At 42.1% G+C, this 24,144-nt stretch overlaps 1 protein-coding gene across 7 annotated transcripts in view; it reads left to right on the top strand.

Moving 5' to 3' along the window:
* EHF (ETS homologous factor) overlaps positions 1–19,749 on the top strand; it is a 42,062-nt gene extending 22,313 nt beyond the window's left edge. For 5 of the 7 annotated variants that reach the window (XM_054440317.2, XM_054440321.2, XM_054440316.2 and 2 more), the window contains 7 exons: positions 2,948–3,193; positions 5,542–5,604; positions 8,065–8,133; positions 8,260–8,328; positions 13,386–13,448; positions 15,025–15,220; positions 15,323–19,749. In XM_054440317.2, coding sequence (XP_054296292.1) covers positions 2,948–3,193; positions 5,542–5,604; positions 8,065–8,133; positions 8,260–8,328; positions 13,386–13,448; positions 15,025–15,220; positions 15,323–15,422 — 806 coding nt within the window. In that variant the 3' untranslated portion in view covers positions 15,423–19,749. The remainder of the gene's footprint in view (positions 1–2,947; positions 3,194–5,541; positions 5,605–8,064; positions 8,134–8,259; positions 8,329–13,385; positions 13,449–15,024; positions 15,221–15,322) is intronic. The other 2 variants (XM_054440319.2, XM_054440320.2) reach the window with 2 other exon arrangements.
* The last annotated feature ends 4,395 nt before the right edge of the window (positions 19,750–24,144 follow it).

Raw genomic sequence — 24,144 nt, 5'->3', positions numbered from 1 at the left:
CACACCCACTGCTAATCTGCCTGCCAGAGGCTCTGCTGTTCGAGTTTGCTTTGAAATATGGAGATGGTTTGTTGGTGACCAGAGCTTGGGAGGAGGCAGAAGTGGGAGGATAATGGGAGAGTTATTCTGCAGCGAGTGCTAATCCATGTGGAGCTCCACCTCTTTTAATTTGGAATCCTAGTCAAACATGGTTGAAAGGGTGAGCAGGTGAACTTCCCTTACTCGGTCACCTGTCCCCCCAAACTGCTGCACTTTCTGGGCAGTTGCATTTTCTTTTGTGGGCCTCAAATACCCTGTGAGGACCCAGAAAGTGGATTCCAAATAAAACTGGAAGTCTTTGGCATCCCCAGGACCCTGGCCTCTCGATGAAGGCAGCATTTCTCCTGCTTGCTCTGGAGAAAGCTGGGAAAATGTGTTCAGCAGGAAGTAGAACTGGGGTGCCACTTTTATTTCTTAAATTCCAGAGACCTCAAAGAAAGCTCAGCCTTGATTGAGACTGAAGAGGAAAAGGAGATCAGTTGAATGGCAGAGAGGATGTGAACTCATAGGAATTTTTATTGTTTCTCCTGAAACTTCAGGAATTTGGTGTGTTCTCTGTCTGATGCGGAATCTCCCCAGTCAGCTTCAGACAAAAATTCCTGATTCTCCCAAGTTTGAACAAGATACACTAGCAGGGACTATCTTTTAATCTAGACCATATCAAGTTTGCAGATGAGATTATTCTACATGTGCTGTTAGGTTATTAAAAGTTGGTGCCTCTTGTTGTCAAAACCAGAGCTGTACTGTCATAGCAACACAATTATTTTAGAAAAAGAAAGACGAAAGACTTGGGGAGCCACAAAATATATATCCCATCCTTAAACAGCTTTATTTGTGAGGCACCAAAATTTGGGGGAAATGGAAAGATCCGGCCCAAAGTCTGTGTATTTGGGACTATTTCCGTATAATCAGATTTTTACATTAGATTGTTCCATTCCTCCCCCAACCCCTGACTATTGGCTTCCTCTTTAGAGCCCACGTTGTGGGCCGGGGGCTGCTTTTGTTTGGCCATGAGGTACGAGGAGCTAAGTGCATACTGTGAGTGGTGGGTATTACTAATGGCAGTCACCTTTGTGTGCTAGATAAACTTGACCTCCTGCTCTTAGTGCTTCTGAGGTCTGGAAGCTGTGGATGGATTCTGAATGAATGAGGAAGAAGAGGGATTGGGTCAGAAACATTTCCCCTTCAGTCTCTCCTCTGAGGGTGTTTTGGGCTGGACCATGGGCATTATGGGAGTTAGACCTTTCTGAGGCCTTTAGCTCCTTGTAATTCAATAGACCAGCAACATCAGCATCACATGGAAGCTTGCTAGGAATGCAGAAACTCAGGCCTTGCCCCAGACCTGTTGAATCAGAATATGCATTTGAACAGTATTCCCTGGTGATTCACGATCATACTAAAGTTTGAGAAGAACTGATCTGGCGTGACCTTGAAGAAAAAGTTAGAGACAGTTTTCTTGCACTACATTTTCTTCTTCTGGTCCACCCTTGAGTTTGTTGGAATATCCATGTGTGACGTTCAGTTGGATTTCCCCTGCTTCAGCTTGGTGGGATGCAATAGTCTTTGCCCCTTGCCCCTTTCACTCATCTTTCCTGAAAGAGAGTTCCTTCCCAACATCTATTTCCAAGGGAACTGTAAGCTCTCTCAGCCCTGTTACATGCCCTCAGATGCTGGCTTTGTCTTTTCCATTGCCCCAGAACTTCGGGCAGACTATGGAATGTTTTTTTAAGTGAGCATGAGTCACATATATAGATGGTTAGCACATATTAGGCTCAGCAATATTTATCCAGTTTAATGAACTGCACTTCTTCATTGGTATCTGAATGTACCATCTTGTAAACGCACCTCCCAACTCCTCAGATGCCTACCTTATTTCTTCTTCAAAAATATATTCCATTAAATAAATATACAGTGAGCATCTACCATGACAAAGTCTCTGAGGTCATTTTTTAGGTGATACAAAGACAAGTAAAACAGTCTGTGATCTCAAGCATACAATTTACAAAGGATAATAAGATGGCACTTAGAGACTTGTAGAGAAAAGCAGAACATGACAAAGCCATTAGAAATACCAAGCATGTCTCCTGGAGAGTAAGAGGACAGTGAGCCCTTGAGGCAAGTTGGCGGGATTGGGGATGACTTTACAGGGTGGTCAGAGTTCGAAAGATGGGTAGGAATTCAACAGGAGTGAGAGGTAGAACACAAGCTGAGCTGAAAGAACAGCACAGAAAAAAGACAAGAGTTATTGGTTACTTGAAGAAGAGTCAGTGAAGAGCCTCAGTGCCTAGCTAGGTAGTTTTATACCTAATTTCAGTGGGTGATGAGAACTACTAAAGGTAACTGAGTAGGGAAGTGACATCATGATAGCTATAATGACTAGGCTGGGGCAGTGGGATATCAGTCCAGTTAGCAGATCAATAATCTGGACCACTTTGAGGAAAAGCAAAGGCATTGTAGAGAAAAGAACCTTAATTTCAGGCCTTAGTTTTAGTTGAAAATGGTCTGAGTTTGGTGTGTGTGTGTGTGTGTGTGTGTGTGTGTATATATAAGAGAGAACAAATGAGAGAGAGTGAGAGAAAAGAGGAAGAGAACTATTTGGGTATGGACAATAAGCTAATAAATTGCTGAAATGATAGCAACGCTCTAGCTTTCATGATATTTTACTTTGGGTGAGGTGGGGGAATGAGCTCTGAGCACTTCAGCTCTCTTGTCCTCATCCAGCGCCCAGGGATAGGTAGCAGGCTAGAGAGGACATGAAGATGCATTTCTGCTCCATCCCCCATGCTGGCACATACACGGACTGTGGTTGTGTCTCGGAGATATCTGGCAGCCAACAGTGCATCCCTGTGTCAGATACTATAGCCAGGAACAGCTGGGGTCACTCATGAGGCTGCCTCCTGTTTTGCAGTTTCCAGCGGGTTTTTTGGAGGCCAGTGGCATGAAATTCATCCTCAGTACTGGACCAAGTACCAGGTGTGGGAATGGCTCCAGCACCTCCTGGACACCAACCAGCTGGATGCCAGTTGTATCCCTTTCCAAGAGTTTGACATCAACGGCGAGCACCTCTGCAGCATGAGTTTGCAGGAGTTCACCAGGGCAGCAGGGACGGCGGGGCAGCTCCTCTACAGCAACTTGCAGCATCTGAAGTGGAACGGTGACTCTCTCTTTCTGTGTCTCTCCCTACCCTGCTAGAAGCCAGCCGGAAGAACAGAGATTCTGCCGATGACAGGATTCTTTGTCAGGGACAAGAAAGAGTGGTCTCACCTCCAAATTACCATGTCCCAAGACAGGGAAATGGAAGGAAGATGAGAGGACAGGATTGAAGCCTAGGGTACCTGGTGTGTCTAATCCCTTATAAACGCCGGTGTAATTTAATTCTTTCCTTATGGTGATAATTTTCAAGAAGACAAAAGTGGGCTAGGAATTCTTAGAATACTTACTACCCTTAGAAAATGTTTTCTTCTTTCCTTTGCAAACAGGGTTCAATAGTTTAACATCCAGTCACTTGCTTGTTAAAGATCATCATGGTTACAAAAAACAAACAAACAAACAACAACAAAAAAAACAACCACGCACACACACACACACATACACACACACAACCTTCTAGACCTGGGTTCTTAAGATAGGGTCCTAAGGGTGGTAAGAAGATATATGAAATTAGAACTATGTTTGTGTTTTGGGAGGGGAAAAGATTCACAATACCTCAGCAGATTCTTGAAAGGTCTGTAACTTAAAAAAAGGGTTAGAACATATGGTCTAGACACGTGTATGGGGAATGTTTCTGTGGTGGTTTCTGGAATTTCTGTTGCCCTAATGCCCCAGATGTCTCTCTGAGGCTTCCCCTAGCACAGGGATGGGCCACCACTCCAGATGTTGTCCTTGAGTGGTAGATTATTCACACATGAACACATCCTATACTGACATGTAAGACCTAGTAGGATGGACAGCTGACCTTGCAGAACAGTTTTGACACTGGCATAAGGTTCCCCTGATAGTGGCTGTAAAAATCTAGCTCTTCTGAGAACTATGGGCATCCTGAAAAGTAGCAATATTTAAAAACAGGGAGTTGGCCTGTCTGCACTGGAAAAGGCATTTATGTCTTGGTAGAACCCATGTTTGGGCAAGTAACCGGGACTTGGGCGGCATGAGCTCCAGGGCTGTGAACCGGAGTCATACCCTGGCAACAGCCATCAACACTGAAGAGGACCTGGGGCCTTGCAGCAGAGCTTGTGGCTGCGGTGGCCATTTTAGATGATGTCATTCAGCTCCCTGGCCACGCCCTGCTTCCCACCCACCTCACATTGGTGGCTGATCTTTTTTCTTTGACTAGAATCAAACCAAAGAAGGCTCTATAAATAACCCTCAGGGATCTTCAGAAAGATCAGACTTACACTTGAAGAATTAAAAATATTTACCTCCACCCCCCAATTAAATCCACTCCTTTAAAGCTTTGCCCTGATTGAGGTCTGAGGCAGGGAGGCCTGGGAGGTGCTGTGGCCATCTTAGACCTTCCATCTCTGACCTCCCATAACTTGTTTGGTCTCACCGCATGCTGCTGTAGCCTCTGAGTTCCTAACGTCCAGCCAGATTTCTCACTCTTTTGTTGTTTGCTTTTGTGTAGACATTCTATTAACTAACATTTATTGAGTATTTATTTATACTAGGCACTGTAAGTGAATTAATTCATTTAATAACTTTACGACAAAGTAAATATTGTGCACATTTCACAGGTGGGAAGACTGAATGTCAGAGAGGTTAAAGGCATGGCTTCTGCTCTTGAGATGTTTATAATCTGTCTGGGGAAGAAGAACATACTAGATTCATTTGTGCATTTACATATATATATAAAAGCATACATATATAGGCTTTTATATATGATAATGGGAGAGGAGTTGCAAGCAAACAAGGTCATGTGATGTGTACTGCTTGTACATGTGCTGAGGCATAAATAAGGAAAGAATCACCACATTTTATCCAGATATATCTCACAGATTGGATGTAATCATGATGGCTTTGATTAGATTTTAAATCAAAGAAGGCTCAAGCTAGTTAAAATGGTTTTCCCTACATTTTCATTTTCATATCGTATCTTAATATGGGAAAGCACCTTAGAAGTCGTCTAGTGACCTGATCTAGTTTAATCTTGTTACAGATGGGGAAACTGAGACCCAGAAAGGTAAAGGACACACACCTTCCTCATAGCTAGTAGTGGAAAAACTGGGCTTCTGAAGTTCTATTTCACCATACTGGATGCCTTTACTTTACCACATCAAATAATTGCTTCTAATGTAGTGCCTTAGATTCCTGATTTTCTGGGGTCAGAGACTGCAGGCTTGAGTTTGTAGAGGCTGACAGAGAAACCCCTCCCATAAACAAACATAGGTGACCAGGCAGTAGGATGGCAGAAGCTCTGCAAAGAAGCCAGTTCTGTCCTTATTTAAGCATCCAGTTCTGGCTCCATCTGGGCCCTCTTTGACTATCCCAATCTGTCCTTCACAGGCCAGTGCAGTAGTGACTTGTTCCAGTCCACACACAATGTCATTGTCAAGACTGAACAAACTGGTGAGTAGTAGTGGACAAAGGGAGCCAACCTAGCCTGGCAAAGCTCCGGGGAGGACAGTTGGGAGACGGCAAGAGAGAATGTGGGAGTAAGTTTTTGCAGGAAATGCAGGGAGGCCTTTTCCCTGGCTGTCTCTGATGGGCCACCCCCACCATGAACCTCATTCTTGCCCTTGCGACCAGTGACTGCCACCTATTTCCGATTTATAGACTTATGGGAAGCCACACTTCTCTGCCCCCTACTCCTGGTTGTGGCATCATCGAGACCTCAGGCCAGTAGCCAAGGAAATGCAGAATATATTGTGGGCCTCCTCACCTTAAAAAGTGTCAGGGGACTGGACTTGGCCAAGTTTGGAAAGAGAAGAGGAAGGGGCAATGTCTCCTCTTCTCTCCCTCCTCCCTTGATGGGAGTGTGTTTCACAAAAAGGGGGAATATGCTGACTTGGTGTTGTAGTTAACAAATTTTTAGGGGCCCTGGGGAGCTTCTGCAGAGATGTACAAAGGTACCTGCAACCCAGCTCCTGCCTTAGGTGTGTTTTTATATGAAGGACACAATTCTGGGCTCTGAGCAGAGTCTACAGTCCCATAGCATCTACATTCATTTTCGTTTCCTTTCCCCTGTCCTAAATCTCTCTCCTGGAGACTGTCCTCCAAAGTCCATGAGCCATCATAAAACCGTGCAGCAACTATTGCTCCTAAGTCACTCCCCATGTTCATGCCTGGGAGCCTAGGAGCCATGTGGGCCAACCAAGCTTTCCACAGTTCTCCCTGAGGATGTGTCCCAGTCACCAAGGACAGAATTTGACCTGCAGGTGATTTGTGAGTCACTTGGGGCCAAAATTGGCCCATGCAGTTATTTACCCTTTCATAAGTGGGCTGGCCTACCATTATTAAAGAAAAAAGCAATAGTTGCTAAGCATGCGAATTAGGCTTTGCTAGCCCTGCCCTTCTCTTCAGAGGCCAGGGGATGGGCCATCTGGATGTTCTGTGCTTTACAGGCCTGGTCTTGCCCTAGAGATGGACGCAGGACTTGGTCAGGAGGATGGCACCCCCTCCCCTGCTTGACCTGACAGATAGCCCCACTGAAGGAGCCAGGGTAATACTGGAGAGGTCCCAAATAACTTGATAATTCCTTCTTGGCCATCCAGACATTCTTGTGTTGCCAGTTCAGAAAAGCTGAGTGGAAGGGTGGAGAAGAAGGTCCACCCTAGGAGGAGGGGAGAAGAAGCTCATAGAGGGGCCAACACCCCCAAACCTCTTTGGTTCAGTTTGTTTTCAGAGACAACAACAGGTGTACAAGGTGACCCAACGAGAGAGGGTGTAACCCCAAGAGATTGGGCTTGGGGTGTCCAAACATGTAGCTATTAGCTAAAATACCGGCTAAATCCCTATGTCGTAAACACGAGGACTTAGCCAGTAAGTCAGGTTTTGTATCATTTGTGCTATAAAAACAAAATGAAACTCAGCCAGTGGCTTACACCCCGGCCCTAAAACTCAGAACCCAGCAAGGAGGGGAGCTGAGGGTAACCTAGGTCTGCGGTGAGGAGAAAGCAGGAAGTTTCTGGTGAGGACGAGGTGGGAGATCTTACAGCTTTTGGCTAGCCAAGAAACAAAATGCTTCTGTTGGAGACCAGCCCAGATCTGGGGGTTGTGCGGGAGTTGAGCTCCATTTGGGGTAGGTGGAGGGGAGTTCCCTTTGAATCTGAAATCTGAAGAGTCAATCAAAGTGAGACGTGCTTACCACAGCACACAGAAGAAAGAGAGAGAGAGACAGAGTACAAGAGCACTTCTTTTCTGCGATGGGGCAATGGGGCTTCACTCTTAAAAGGTGTTTATTTGATTTAGTAACACAGTCCACCCCTTCTCCTTGGTTTTGTTTTGAGAATTTTATGTCATCCTTTAAGCTAATTGGAAAAATCCTAGAGGGAGGGGGCTGTCACCCAACTTGGATGACAAATCTCTGGATTTCAGCAACGAAGAAACTGTGATAAGATTGACTAGACTCTTCCTGAAAGAAATATCATTAACCCCCCAAGAGCTCATTAATTATTTATTATATATTTAAATAAATTGATCCCTAACAAGGCCTTCCCCCCACCACACTCCAGGGTAAAAATATTCTGGTGATTATGCAGTAGAATGCAAAACAATGCCAAGCCAGGTTAGGAAAATTCCTAGGAACCACTTGGTCTAGGACAGGTTCCCATTCTTGCAACTTCTCTCACTTCCCTAAAAATGCAATAGGTATGGAACACATGGATGAGGCCATTTCCCCGAGGATGCTGAAAGGAAAATTAACAACATTATTATAAAGTAACGCAGCTGAAGCAGAATCGTATCCCTTGTCTCTGAGGACCACTCCTCACCCCTCATACTTTGTTGATGAACAATGAGTTAGAAAACGCAGCCTCTTCTCCCTGGGGAAAATGATCGCTGACTATTCTCCTTCTCTATTTTTTGTAGACCCTTCCATCATGAACACCTGGAAAGACGAGAACTATTTATATGACACCAACTATGGTAGCACAGTAGGTAACTAACTCCCTGACACTTAAGGCCCTTTACATTCTTATTCGGTTTGTCTAAGAGCCACAGCGCTCTATTGTGAGGTGGGGGGAGGGGGTGCTCTAAATGTCCTTTATCTTTTCATGGCCACAGATTTGTTGGACAGCAAAACTTTCTGCCGGGCTCAGATCTCCATGACAACCACCAGTCACCTTCCTGTTGGTAAGCTGTCATCACATCTGAGGCTGGGTATGCCTAATGCTTAGGGAGAATCGGTGGGAATTACCAACACTCTACACTTCTGCCTTGCTGGAGTCTTTCTAATTAAAGGGATAGGAAAGGGATGGGGTTACCATTAGACGAGGTTTGCTTTTGAGGCAATATTTGTACATTGAAGATGACCCGTAGGGATCCTCTAGGCAAAATGTTGGTCTCCTGTGAAACTAGTCACTCTGTTGTGACAATAAAAGTTGTTTAGGCTTTTCTTTATTTTCAATGAAAACATACTCTTGCAATATAGATGCTAAAATTATTCATATTTGGGTATACTTATGGGAAATAAGGCTATATTTAATTTTCAACAAACTACATTTGGCCTTAGAGAAAGAATACCTCAAAGTGAAATTCAAAGGTCCGTGAACCTGTAGTGATGGTTTCTGGGTGAAGGGGTAGCCATTGGAAACTTCCAGAATCCCCACAGTTACACTATTTTGTCAGTTTTTAAGTCTAATTCTGATGACTCATCAGTGCTCTCTAATCAGTCAGAACACCTGCATTTTATGAGTTACGTTCACATTAGCTGCATTTGGTTAAGCTTGGATGCAACTGGGGCTATCCATGCTTCTTAACCAAGGTTACACTGGGTGAGAAGGTTGGGATGTTGGGAGTCTGGGAGAGGGGATTTCAGATTACCACCCCCACCTACAGATAGGTGCATTGGCGTGTACAGTGTGGGAAATGGTTGAAAGAGGATCTTATGGTTTCCCGTGATCTGAGTACGAACTTGTGGATCTCTTTGGGTCTATGAAATGGCACTTAGACATCAGTCACAAGTGATAGTGCCTCTCTCCTGGAATTAAATTTGGAGCAACTTCAGAACTGGGATTTAATTGGGTCTTTGTGAAAGAAATTAGTCTGCAACCCTTCCTTCCTTTTTTTTCTGTTTTTGTTTTTGCTTTTGAGAACTGAAATAATGAAAGATTTTGGTTTGAGGTTTTGTTTGGGTCAAGCCCCTTAAATGAGATGGGGCTGGGAGCCAGTGTAAATGCTTCTGGAATTGATGTCAAGAGCTGAGGCCAGCATAGCTCTTGACTTCTCCTTCCCCCAGTAGTCCTTAGCATTATGTGTCACTTGAAGTATTTGTTAAAATTAGGAAATAGATCAAACACTGGCAAGGCTTGGCTGTGTATTTGCTATTCTGGGGGAACTGAGCCAACCGGGGTAAAATTTCTGTGGCAATCATTGCCACTCAGTCAAGACCATGGGGTTCAGGGCTGAGGAAACCTCCCGAGTCATACTCTGAGTTCCTCTGCGACTTCCTACAGTGTCATCTCCCACATCCTTCCATCTTTCCAGTTGGGTCTTTGACTTAAGGCAGAAAATTCCAACTAAGAATAAAGCTGAACCAACCACTTCCTGAGCCTCAGGGGCTAGTAGGTCTTGAGGCACCCGGGAAACCAAAACATCATAGTTACAGCTCTGCTACCCTGACATTCAGGCCATCTTCTTTTCTATATCTTGACTTACACCTTCTAGAATCTCAAAATCAATAGGGGCCTTAGAGGCCAGTTTCTGCTTTCGCATTTGCAGTAGCAAGGAACTCGCTCTCTCCCGAGTCCACCGATTGTATTTTTCAATAGTCCTTCTTAAGATGGGCTCAGGAATCTTCTCTCCTTACCCTTCTGATCCTTGTTTGCTGCAGCTCCCCATTCCTATCCTGTGATTGCAACCCAGGCTGGAAAATGAGATCAACCACCCAGGCCCTAAAGAATCAATGCGGTCTCTAGGGTTGGTGTATCCATTGGGGTAATAGCCCTTCAGTAGGATAGTTAATTACAGCCTTATATGGGTCAGTTTCTTTCAGAAGTTTATAGTCTCTACTGCATGGAACCAGAACCCCCCGGAAAAACCTTGGTCTTTTGCCTGAGTCTTTATATTTCAAGCTCCCATGTAATTGAATGCAGTGAAATATCTTTCTATGTTTTAATGCTAGTTACCAGCTGAGCTAAGGCGAGGCTCAGCAAAAACTGATGCCCTCTGTGATAAACGCAGGTGGGGAAACAGGCTTTGTTTTGATTTCTCTGTCATCTGCCCGTTTCATAAAATGCCCGCTGCCAGAGTCCTGTTCTGCTCAACAGTCCTCCAGCCTGTCATGCCAGCTGGGGCTTGATGTGTTTATCCACTGACTTGTTGAGCCTAAAGCTAGGGTGGCACGGTCTATTAGAACACTGAAATTTGTATATCCCGTAAAGAGATGGCTCACAGCTGAATCATATGCAAATGCTTCTAATCTTTGCTTCTTGTGAAGCAGCTTAGCTGAAGTCACGCTCTCGCACTTGCATCACAAACCTGTGGCTTGTTGCTGCCCCTGCCTGGACTGAGTAGGACCTTGGCCTGGAGTGCCTGGGAGTCAAGCAAGAGAAAGCCAGGCTGGACAACTTCTCCAGGGCAAGCCATTATTTTATAAGAATGAATCACTTAACCACATGGCTAACTTCAAAGGTCTTGACTTCTATTCTAGGGCAGAAGGAGGACACATATTAAAGCGAGGTTAAAGATCAAAAGATATCAGTGGTAAGGCAGGCCAGTGATTCCACGGCTTACCCCTGCACACGGCAACAGGCAGAGAGGGGCTGGAAGAAATTAGGTTCTTCTTTTGCCTTTGACTGCTTATTCCCCTTTATGATGACGGAAAGATTTTTATTTGGGGATTAAAAAAAGAACGTTCCTAGCTGGATGGAGCCTAGCTTGGGTAAACAGCTGACAACTCAAAGAATATTTCCTCATGGTTTATCTAGTCTAAGGGTTTTAGAGTCCATGGACAGTTACATGGGCCACAGCCCCCTGAAATTGTTGATAAAATTTCATGTGTACATATATGTGCATTTTTTTCCTGAGGAGAGGGTCCAATGTTTTCATCTTATTCACAAAGGCACCTGAACTCTAAAGTAACTGATTCTAGATCAACTAGGAACCTACAAACAATAATTGAGGCCAATATACTGAGAGACTCTTGTATTTTTCTGAATTCAACTCCTGCCTCTGAAATAATGGCCCTGCATCCCTCCTGGATGTCATTTGAAAACGAGCTTTGCTTGTGGCCTGCTGGGTAAATGCCACTCTTTGTCTGCAGTACAACGTGGCCCTGTCAGAGTGATGTATCACTTGGAAACCGGGGTGGATGCCAGACCTGTCGCAATATTGTCACATCCTGATGGGATGTTGCAACCTCACCCTGCAACCTACAGGGAGAGAGAGTGAAGTCTCCTTGCATTTCCTGTGAATTTGTCCTCTCAGATTTCAGAGAAACCCAAGTCAGGTGCAGGCCCTGCTAGTGACAATGCCAGGAGAGAAATTCTTAACCAGGATGAGAGGTTTCTTGTTTACCTAGGTCTTATTAAATCGCTCTCTCCATCCTGCCGTGACGTTTCGAGAAATTGCTGGGAACATTGAGTCTTGATTAGCTGGGTGATAAGATGGTTGAAAGGGTCCATGAACGTTGGGAAATATGGAATCGTCAGATTGAAATTATCTTTTCTACTAACAAGAACATTATAGAAGTGAACCTGATTCTTGGCAGGAAAGGCTTGTGTGAAATCTGTTATGTGCAAAGGAAGATTACGTGCCGGCCACCATTTCTGGAAATGACATAGAATCATGGTTATGAGTAAAGCTTCTGGATTCAAACTGTTTGTGTTCATATCCTGGCTCCACATTCCAGCTGTGTGACTCTAGACAAGTCATTTGACCCCTCTGTTTCTCAGATCCTCCACAGCTGAAAACTATGGATCATATTAGTACCTGCGTCATAGAGTTATTGTGTGAATTAAATAAAGTGATTCATTTAAAGTGCTTAGTACAGTGCCTGGTACATAGTAAGTGCTCAATAAACAGTAGCTTTTTTTCTTAACCAATTTAATTAGTATCTAATGGCTGGCAGTTCATAGCTTTTTTGAATAATAGGCCTCTCTTGATAATCGAATGGATGCTGTGAACCCTCTCCCTTCATATATGGTTTCAGTCAGTCCAGGGGCCCTTGAAGGCCACACTGGGTCAGTGGACCCTAGGTTAGGAAGGGCACATGGAAGAGATCAGTTTTACTGGCCCGATTTCTTAAAATAATTGGCTTGTATTTAGGGACCACTTTGTATTAAAATTGGCTGGTTTTTGAGTGTGAGAGTCTTTGTAAGATCTACTTTGGTCCTCCCAATACACACACACACACACATACACACACACACACTCACACTCACACACACACGGCTAGATCATTTGGTTTTCTTTCTGAGAAGAATTTTTATTTCCTAGGTCCGCCTCCATCATCTCCTCTTTGGTAATAGTCGCAGGGTTGCCATAATGAGTCATTTGTTAAACTAATCTGTGTTTCCATAGTCCACTGTGGCCCTCTGTATTGAGCTTGAGCCACTCAATGGCCCCTTTGTCAGGCTGATTAAAATGTAACTTTGCATGCCAAAAAAAGGGCACTTCTCTGGCTTAAAGGCCATCTTCCTTTGTTATAAATGTTTACATTTTTGTATTATGTAAAAAAAAAAACAAACCACAAATTTTTCAAAGATCTAAATCTTTCAATGGCTTCCATCTTTCTCAGCGTCATGTCCTTAAAAGTCCCATAAGGCATTAATGATCAGAACCTCAGCTCCTCCCTCTCTGCCTCTTACAGCATGCATATACCAAACACACATCAACCTCAGGGCTTTTGCACTTCTATCTTACACATGGAAGGCTGTTGCACAAGCTCTCCACATGACCATCTCCCTCATATCCTTTAGGTCATGGAATCAGAGAGGTCTTCTATGACCACCTTGTATCAAATTGCAAATTATTCCCAAGTCCATACATCTATCTCCATTTCTTAACCTGCATCATTTTTCTCCATAGCATTTATCATCTCTATTTTGTTTGGTTCACTAGCACATACTCAAAGAGTGCCAGGCATGCAGTAGGTGCTCAGTAAATATTGCTTAAATGAGTGGATGCATGAATGAAAAAGAGAATTATAGGAGATAGGTCAATTAAACGGCTCTCATTTTTCTCCTTAGCAGAGTCACCTGATATGAAAAAGGAGCAAGACCCCCCTGCCAAGTGCCACACCAAAAAGCACAGTAAGTTGGCTGGCTTTCAGATGGCCTTTGGTCCTTCCCATCACATCGGGCACATCTGGAGGCCACTAGTTTTCTGGCAAATATCGCCTCTGTCTGCTGCCTTCATGTCTTCATCCCAAACAGGGTGGAGTGAGAAAATAGAGGCATCACTTGCTATCAAAGTAACCCCCCTCTGCAGCTGTTTCTCAAAGTGGAGCCCCATTGGACTTTTCCTCCTTGTTCTGTCATATGTGCTCTAAAACTGAGACACCCAGTGCCTAAGAACTGCTTGCAGGCATGGGGTTAGCAATTTCTGTCTCTCCCAGAAGAAAAGGGTAGGGAGAGGAGCGAGATAAGAAGAAACAGCTGAGATGTATCATCCTTTCTTTTGCTAAATGTTGGCCTCCTACATTTGTGGAGTTACCATTCCAAGAAATGACTGTTTTTTCTTAAGATTCAACACTGTTCTTTGGGAGTTGGGTCTCCTTCAGTAATAAAATCTTATGAACATATACGAAATATCAGAGACATGGAATTGTGGGTGGAACACAGAAAGAAATCAAGACGGTATAATCTAGGTCTGTAATCCAAGCACTTTGGGAGACCGAGGTGGGTAGATCACTTGAGCTCAGGAGTTCAAGACCAGCTTGGGAAACATGACGAGACCCCATCTCTACAAAAAATACAAAAATTAGCTGGGCATGGTGGCACGTGCCTGTAGTCCCATCTACTTGGGAGACTGAGGCAGGAGAATTGCTTGAGCCAGGGAGGTCTAGGATGTAATGAACTGTAATTGCACCACTGTACTCCAGCTTGGGCCACAGAGTGAAACCCTGTCCCAAAAAAAAAAAAAAAAAAAAAAAAAAAAGATGTAATACAGAAATTATAAGGAATTAGAATGTCTTTATCTGCTCTTCCACATAATCCCACAAAACTGTATTAATGCAACCCCTCGAATGGTGGGTGGGGTGGGGGTGGGGCATCAAAAATTCAGTGGGAGTAAAGTTGAATTTGGTTGATAATCTTATTGCAGTAGTGGCTTCATTTTCAAATTGGGTCCTCCAGTCCCTGCGTGACCACCCCCTTCCCTACCACCCTCATCTATTCTGGGAGTAAACATTCTAGAGCCTTACTGATTTGCATTTGGCTGAAACACAGTTGCTGGGTCAAAGCAATTTAATTGGTTGAGGTACTAGATAAAAGTGGTTGAGAATTGCTCTCTGGGGAAGTAACAGGATGAAATGAACCCCAAATAGTTTGTGAATAATAACTAGAAGAAACTTCCCCCTGGCTTAGGAGACCTAAGACCTATTCCTTAGTCTTGGCTGTGTCACTAGTTAGCTGTGTGACCCTGATCAAGTCACTTAAGTTCTCTGTGCCTCAGTTTCCTGATTTGTAAAATAAAATAGTGTGCTAGTTTATTCTTAAATACCTTTTTAATGTCCAACATCTGGTGATTCTGTGATTCATCTTCCCTGAGAAGTAGGGGAGAAATGAGTATCTCCTACTTGGAGGAAGATGACCTAACTGAATGCTCTCTGCCCTATCTTTGCTGTGACTTAGATCATTAATAACCTCCCTTTCTGCTTTTCATCAGACCCGAGAGGGACTCACTTATGGGAATTCATCCGCGACATCCTCTTGAACCCAGACAAGAACCCAGGATTAATAAAATGGGAAGACCGATCTGAGGGCATCTTCAGGTTCTTGAAATCAGAGGCAGTGGCTCAGCTATGGGGTAAAAAGAAGAACAACAGCAGCATGACCTATGAAAAGCTCAGCCGAGCTATGAGGTGAGGAGTTTCATGTCTCTGAAAACAATAAGGTGTACGACCCATTATTTACCTAGCAACCTTCATCTGATCAGTCACCTTATGCAATGTCCTTTGTTACAGATATTACTACAAAAGAGAAATTCTGGAGCGTGTGGATGGACGAAGACTGGTATATAAATTTGGGAAGAATGCCCGAGGATGGAGAGAAAATGAAAACTGAAGCTGCCAATACTTTGGACACAAACCAAAACACACACCAAATAATCACAAACAAAGAACTCCTGGACGTAAATATTTCAAAGACTACTTTTCTCTGATATTTATGTACCATGAGGGGAAAAAGAAACTACTTCTAACGGGAAGAAGAAACACTACAGTTGATTAAAAAAATTATTTTGTTACTTTGAAGTATGTCCTATATGGGGAAAAAACGTACACAGTTTTCTGTGAAATATGATGCTGTATGTGGTTGTGATTTGTTTTCACCTCTATTGTGAATTCTTCTTTTTCACTGCAAGAGTAACAGGGTTTGTAGCCTCGTGCTTCTTGCTAAGAGAAAGAAAAAAAAATCAGAGGGCATTAAATGTTTTGTATGTGACATGATTTAGAAAAAGGTGATGCATCCTCCACAAAGCATCCATATGACTTCGTCAAGGGAGGTGAACACGGTTGCTGGGTTGAATTCCAGGGTCTCAGATGGTTAGGACAAAGTGGATGGATGCCGGGAAGTTTAACCTGAGCCTTAGGATCCAGTGAGTGGAGAATGGGGACTTCCAAAACCCAAGGTTGGCTATAATCTCTGCATAATCACATGACTTGGAATGCTTAAGTCAGCAAGAAGAATAATGGTGGGGTCTTTATACTCATTCAGGAATGGTTTATCTAATGCCAGGGCTGTCTTCCTTCCTCCCCTTTGGATGGTTGGTGAAATACTTTAATTGCCCTGTCTGCTCACTTCTAGCTATTTAAGAGAGAACCCATCTTGGTTCTTTTTTGCTCCAAGTGCTTAAAAATAAGATGGAAAAAGGAGACGGTGGTGTGGAAATGGCTGAAGAGTTTGCTCTTGTATCCCTATAGTCCAAGGTTTCTCAATCTGCACAATTGACATTTTTGGCAGGAGTGTTCTTTGTGGTGAGGGCTTTCCTGTGCATTGTAAGATGTTCAGCAGTATCCACTCATGATCTCTAACCACTTGACACCAGAAACCCCCCAGCTGTGATAATGCAAAATGTCTCTAGACATCACCAAATGTTCCCTGGGGGGGCAAAATTGCCCTTGATTGAGAACCACCAGTTTAGCTAGTCAATATGAAGATGGTGGTTTATTCTCAGAAGAAAAAGATATGTAAGGTCTTTTAGTTCCTTAGAGTGAAGCAAAAGCAAGACTTCAACCTCAACCTATCTTTATGTTTTAAATGTTAGGGACAATAAGTTGAAATAGCTAGAGGAGCTTCTTTTCAGAACCCCAGATGAGAGCCTATGTCAGATAAAGTAAGCATAGTAATGTAGCAGGAACTACAATAGAAGACATTTTCACTGGAATTACAAAGCAGAATTAAAATTATATTGTAGAAGGAAACACCAAGAAAAGAATTTCCAGGGAAAATCCTCTTTGCTGGTATTAATTCTTATAATTTGTTGTCTTTTGGATTATCTGTTTACTGTCTCATCTGAACTGATCCCAGGTGAATGGTTTATTGCCTAGATTTGTACTCAGAGGAATTTTTTTGTTTTGTCTTTTAAGAAAAGAAAGAAAGGATGAAAAAAAAAACAGAAAACTCAGCTCAGGCACAATTGTCACCAAGGAGTTAAAAGCTTCTTCTTCAATAGAGGAATTGTTCTGGGGGTCCTGGAAACTTATCATTGAGCCATGCAATCTGGGAAGCACAGGATTCAGTAGACACTTTGAAAATGGATTTGAATGTTCTCATCCCTTTTGCAGCTTTTCTTTTTGGCTCTCTCATGTCCTTGGCTTGCTCCTCCATACTACCTCTCTTTCTCCAGCAATAATATGCAAATGAAGACATGTATCAATAAGAGGGAGTGCTCTTCATCAACTAATAGACCACCTACCACAGTGTCTTACCTGGTAGAGGTGAGCAATTCATATTCAAAGGTTGCAAAGTGTTTGTAGTATATTCATGAGGCTAGAAGTAAGAAGAATTAAAAATTTGTCCTAATTACAATGAGAACCATTCTAGGTAGTAATCTTGGAGCACCCATGAATAACTTTCTGAAGGTGCAATCAAATCCATTTTTATTTCTGCCTGGCTTGGTCACCTCTGTAAAGGTTTAACTTAGTGTTGTCAAGTAACAGTTACTGAAAGAGCTGAGAAAAAGAACAATGAACAGCGAAGATCTTGACTATGCAACTCAGACATTCCTGCAGAAAAGACATATGTTGCTTTACAAGCAAGGCCAAAGAACTATGGGGCCTTCCCAGCATTTGACTGTTCATTGCATAGAATGAATTAAATATCCAGTTACTTGAATGGGTATAACGCATGAATATTTGTGCGTCTGTGTGTGTCTGAGTTGTGTGATTTTATTAGGGGCATCTGCCAATTCTCTCACTGCGGTTCCTTCTCTGACTTTGCCTGTTCATCATCTAAGGAGGCTAGATCCTTCTCTGAGTTCACCCTTCCTCAAAACTGTAAGTTTCTCACTTCCTCCAAATTGGCTTTGGCTCTTTCTGCAACCTTTCCATTCAAGAGCAATCTTTGCTAAGGAGTAAGTGAATGTGAAGAGTACCAACTACAACAATTCTACAGATAATAAGTGGATTGTGTTGTTTGTTGAGAGTGAAGGTTTCTTGGCATCTGGTGCCTGATTAAGGCTTGAGTATTAAGTTCTCAGCATATCTCTATTGTCTTGACTTGAGTTTGCTGCATTTTCTATGTGCTGTTCGTGACTTGGAGAACTTAAAGTAATCGAGCTATGCCAACTTGGAGTGGTAACAGAGTACTTCCCACCACAGTGTTTAAAGGGAGAGCAAAGTCTTATGGATAAGCCCTCCTTTCTTTTGGGGACACATGGCTCTCACTTGAGAAGCTCACCTGTGCTGAACGTCCACATGGTCACCAAGCATGTTATCCTTAAACCCCCTGTATGCCTGAGTTGAAAGGGCTCTCTCTTATTAGGTTTTCATGGGAACATGAGGCAGCAAATCTATTGCTAAGACTTTACCAGGCTCAAATCATCTGAGGCTGCTAGATATTTGAGTTGGTAAGACTTAAGCAAGGCTCTGACTCCCAGGGGCATAAGAAACAGTTTCTTGAATGTGCCATCTGAGAAGGGAGACCCAGGTTATGAGTTTTCCTTTGAACACATTGGTCTTTTCTCAAAGTTCCTGCCTTGCTAGACTGTTAGCTCTTTGAGGACAGGGACTATGTCTTATCAATCACTATTATTTTCCTGTTACCTAGCATGAGACAAGTACACAACACATGTTTGTTCAATGAATGAATGAATGTCTTCTAAAAGACTCCTCTGATTGGGAGACCATATCTATAATTGGGATGTGAATCATTTCTTCAGTGGAATAAGAGCACAACGGCACAACCTTCAAGGACATATTATCTACCATGAACATTTTACTGTGAGACTCTTTATTTTGCCTTCTACTTGCGCTGAAATGAAACCAAAACAGGCCATTGAGTTCCACAAGTCAATATATGTTGGATGAGGATTCTGTTGCCTTATTGGGAACTGTGAGACTTATCTGGTATGAGAAGCCAGTAATGAACCTTTGACCTGTTTTAACCAATGAAGATTATGAATGTGTTAATATGATGTAAATTGCTATTTAAGTGTAAAGCAGTTCTAAGTTTTAGTATTTGGGGATTGGTTTTTATTATTTTTTTTCCTTTTTGAAAAATACTGAGGCATCTTTTGATAAAGTTAGTAATGCATGTTAGATTTTAGTTTTGCAAGCATGTTGTTTTTCAAATATATCAAGTATAGAAAAAGGTAAAACAGTTAAGAAGGAAGGCAATTATATTATTCTTCTGTAGTTAAGCAAACATTTGTTGAGTGCCTACTATGTGCACGGCATGGGCCCATATGTGTGAGAGTTTGTCTGATTATGTAGGATGCAATAGATCTCGGTAGTTACGTATTGGGCAGATACTTACTGTATGAATGAAAGAACATCACAGTAATCACAATATCAGAGCTGAATTATCCTCAGTGTTGCTTCTTGGAATTCAGTTTCTGGAACTAGACATAGAGCATTTATTAAAAAAAACTCCTGTTGAGACTGTGTCTTATGAACCTCTGAAATGTACAAGCCTTCACAAGGTTAACTAAATTGGGATTAATCTTTCTGTAGCTATCTGCATAATTCTTGTTTTTCTTCCCACCCGGCTCCTGGGTTGACAATTTGTGGGAAACAACTCTATTGCTACTATAAAAAAAAATCAGAAATCTTTCCCTTTAAGCTATGTTAAATTCAGACTATTCCTGTTTTATGAAAGAATTATATTTTTCAAAATATGTTTATTTGTTTGATGGGTCCCAGGAAACGCTAATAAAAACCAGAGACCAGCCTGGAAATGTGTGTTTCGTTCTTCAATCAGCCATTCAATGCTGGGCTTAGAGAAAATGCACTTAGTCTCTAGCAACAGAACACATAACAGCTTCTGCGTTACTTTACTCAAAAAGCATTTATCGAGCATCTGCTATGTGCCAGATATTGTTCTAGGCACGAAATTATAGTAGAGGATGAAAGAGACAAAAATCTCTGCTCTCATAAAATTTACGTTGTATTGAGTAGAAACAGTCAAGAAAAAACACAAATAAATAAATAAAGCATAGCATATTGGATGTGTAGTAAAGAAATATAGAGGAGCAGAGAGTGCTAGAGCACTTAATACAATAGGGGCATGCTGTAAATTTAGGCAGTGTTAAGAAGGAAACATTTCAGTAAAGAACTGAAGGATCTAAAGGAAGGAGCCACACAGATATACAGACAACTGGGGGAGTGATCCATACTGAAGTGATGTGAGAGGGTCCTAAGGTGGGTGTGTTCCTTATCATGCCCAGGGAACAGCGAGGAGGTCTGTTTGCCAGAGTAGATCAGCAATAGTAAGAAATGGTGAAACAGAGATACTGGTGGACCAGATCACATAGAGCTTGGAGGCCATTATGAAGGCTCTAGTTTTTCCTTTGCATGCGTGTGATGGAGATACTAGAGGAGTGACATGATCTAACTTCTTGTTTAAAAGGATTCTTCTGGCTGTTGTTTTGAGAATGGATTGCGGGAAGGCATTCAATGCTGGATATAAAGAAAGGTAGAAAAGATGACCCTCATATCCAGGTCTCCAATACAATACTTAAAAATGTCTCCAGGCAGTAAGTGAGCTCCAGTAGTTCATAGCATGTTTCTCCCTGGGTCCAGAAAGCCTCAGCTATTTAGTCACATAAATTCATAAATGATCATGAAATTAGTAATAGCTAACTACTCTGGGAAGATTCACTTGTCCCAGGAATTATGATAATGTTATTTACATATATTATTATATTCATTTCTCATATAAGCCTGGATTTATAGATATTATCTTCAATTTTCAAATGAGGGAAATGAAGATCAGAAAAGTTAAGTGACTTTCTGAAGGTCACACAGCTGGTAATAAGGGGTAGATCTGGCATTGTTTATACAAGTCCCTCTTTCCTCCCTACCACCCCCAACCCAAGTCCATGTTCTACCAATAATATTTCTCTAGTTTCTCAGGATGCTAATGTTTTACACACACACACAAGCACGCACACACACACACACATGCACACACACAGATGTTTCTATAGTTAAACAGAGCTAGTTACTGTAAGACTTCTCAGAGTTTTTACTATGATAATGTGCATTGTGAATCTACAAGAGAGGGAAAAAGTGTGCCCACTTCCCTAAGCCTATTTGACAATGGACACCTTTCATCAAAGGAGACCTCATGAAACCAGCAACCCTTAGGACACTCCTAATCTTTAAAAATTACTTCTCATAAGAGGCAATATTTTTCATGTTTGGGCCAAATAAGTTTTCTGATAATATTTCTGCACATCAAACTTGGCCAGCTTTGAATATATTCCATTTTTTCCTCCTTGAGAAGAAATCCCTCACTTACTGACCTGGGCATTATTTATTTGCATTGATGCATTTCTTAGTAATCACAAAGATCTTGCAAAGTGACTCTTTGAAAACTATGAACCCTCCTCAATTTTAACTCATTAGAATTATCTACTCAAAACTATAGGCTGTAGCCCCAGGTGACAATTTAAGTTTAAATTACTTACAATTATATAAATTAAAATTAAAGTTTCTAATCACACTATCCACTTTTCCAGTGCTGAATAGTCACATATGGCTAATGGTTACTTTACTGGACAGTGCAGATACAGAACATTTCCATCATCAGAGAAAATTCTATAGGATAATACTGCTCTAAAATCTGACCTGGGAGGGTCGGGTAAGGGTGGAAAGGATAGTGATCAAAGCTAACCAACAGTGAAATAAGATTCCCGGGAGTCTTAGAAACCAAAGGTGACCCTGAATTGTAGAGAACAAAAAATAAAGATCCAAAGCAAATAACTGTGTTTGCTGGAGTGATGACAGTATCTGCCAGTACAAACAGGTTTGATGTTGTCAGTGGAGCCTTGGTGTGGGAGGATTTGATTATTCTTATCTCCAAACCCCAAAAATACCCTATAGTCATTAACATGAATGTTCCAAGGATGTGGCTTTTTGGTGGAGAATATTGGCATTAAGGGGAGATGACCAAAATGGGAAGTGAAATGAAAGGTCCCTAAGCAGAAATGGTTGCCACTGCCCACTCCGCTATAAATGGCACTAATACCACTTTCTTTCTTCTTTTGAAGAACAACTTCTTGCGTAAGTCATCTGCCCTTAGGCGCTCTTTCCTTATAAATCAATTCTCCTTCATTACTATCATGATCTGGCCTCTATTCACGTCAAGTCACTGACAATGCTCTACTGGAGGTCATAGTCAAACTCATTCCTGCCTCAGAAACTTTGCTGTAGCTGTTCCCTCTATTGACAATGCACTTTCTTTTTTTTTTTTCTTTTATTATTATTATTATTATTATTATTATTATTATACTTTAGGTTTTATGGTACATGTGCGCAATGTGCAGGTAAGTTACATATGTATACATGTGCCATGCTGGTGCGCTGCACCCACCAACTCGTCATCTAGCATTAGGTATATCTCCCAATGCTATCCCTCCCCCCTCCCCCCAATGCACTTTCGATCTTCATGTGGCTGGTTCCTTCTAGTCATGCAGTCTCAGTTCAAAATGTTGCTTTCCTGATTGTACTTGCTTTAGCTGCCCACCTACCTTGCGTTGCTTCCTATTATATTGTCCACATTTAATCTTCACAGAACTTAAAGTATCTGAAATTATTTTTAAAAATTCATTAGTTTACCATGTCCTTATGATTTTATCTCTGACCAATCAGCATTCCTGGCTCACTGGCTTCCCTCCACCCACCAAGTTATCCTTAAAAACTCTGCTCACTGAATGCTTGGGGAATCTGATTTGAGTAATAATAAAACTCTGGTCTCCCACCCCCCAAAATTCATTACTTTTATAGTATTTCTTATCCCTGCTAGAACATAAGCTCTCGGAGAGCAGGAGCCAGAAACTTCCATGTTGGCCAATGTGTTCCTAGAGTGAGAATGTGCCTGACATGTCCCCCTGACCCCATCGATATTTGTGGAATAAATAAATAAATAAATAAATAAATAAATAAAGGACATGCTTATTTTCAAATTCCAAGTCCTTTCTTTTGACTTTATGATTTTTGACACTGGTGACATCCTACTCCCTTTAATTTTGTAAAATAATCTAAGCCCTTGTTTTCTGCACCAGTGAAATTCTTGCCCTCTGCTTTCCTGAGTATTCGTTCTTCGGTTCTTTTTCTTCCCATTCTTCTAACTGTCTGTGTTCCCCAATATTAAATCCTCAGCCCCCTTCTTTCTTCCCATTCTTTGCCTCAAAGTTTAGCCTCTTGAAAGGTCAGCCTCAAGAAACTTCATAATGATATAAGGGAGGTACAGGCTGTTTTCTTCCTGGTCCTGACTTCAACTCTAACTGGCTGGAGACTATGAACCTGTCACTTCTCCATTCCTTAGTTTCTTCTATGAAATGGGGACATACCTTCTTCCCAGTGTTGTTATGGGAATCAAGCAAACAGATTCTAGCCCCTGTTCATTTCATAATTTTTTTTTTTTGAGATGGAGTTTCGTTCTTGTTGCTCAGGCTGGAGTGCAATGGTGCAATCTCGGCTCACCGCAACCTCCGCCTCCCGGGTTGGAGCGATTTTCCTCCCTAAGTCCCCTGAGTAGCTGGGATTACAGGCATGCACCACCACGCCCTGCTAATTTTGTATTTTTTTTTTTTAGTAGAGACGAGGTTTCTCCATGTTGGTCAGGCTGGTCTCAAACTCTCGACCTCAGGTGATCCGCCCACCTCAGCTTCCCAAAGTGCTGGGATTACAGGTGTGAGCCACCACACCCGGCCCATTTCATAACTTTAAAGGGTTTATATGTTCAGGCATTGTGCAAAGCACTTTGATTTTATTTTTTCTTGTAACCTCACTCTAACCTCACGAGACAAGTTTGGGAAATTGAGGTTCAGAGAGGTGAAGAATTGTACCTGAGTTCATTCTGCTGATGTGGAAGAGCTGATATTTGAACCTCTGCCTGGCTGAAACCAGAATTTAGGTCTTAAACATAATGCTGTATTGTCTTCCTTTGAAAGCATTACGAAAATAATTAAGCACTAAATCAAGTAAGAAACTTATTTTTGAATTTATGATGACCCAAAGAGAGGTATTAATATTTAGAGTGTCTAGCATGGGAATGCAATGATAACTAGTCAACATGGTGTCTTCAAGTCATTTTACCCTGTGTTAAATGGCATACCTGA

This window comes from Pongo pygmaeus, chromosome 9 (assembly GCF_028885625.2).
Source record: "Pongo pygmaeus isolate AG05252 chromosome 9, NHGRI_mPonPyg2-v2.0_pri, whole genome shotgun sequence".
Taxonomy (NCBI): Eukaryota; Metazoa; Chordata; class Mammalia; order Primates; family Hominidae; genus Pongo; species Pongo pygmaeus.
Note: the sequence above shows the minus strand (reverse complement) of the source record. Positions and strands in the feature narration are given on the sequence as shown.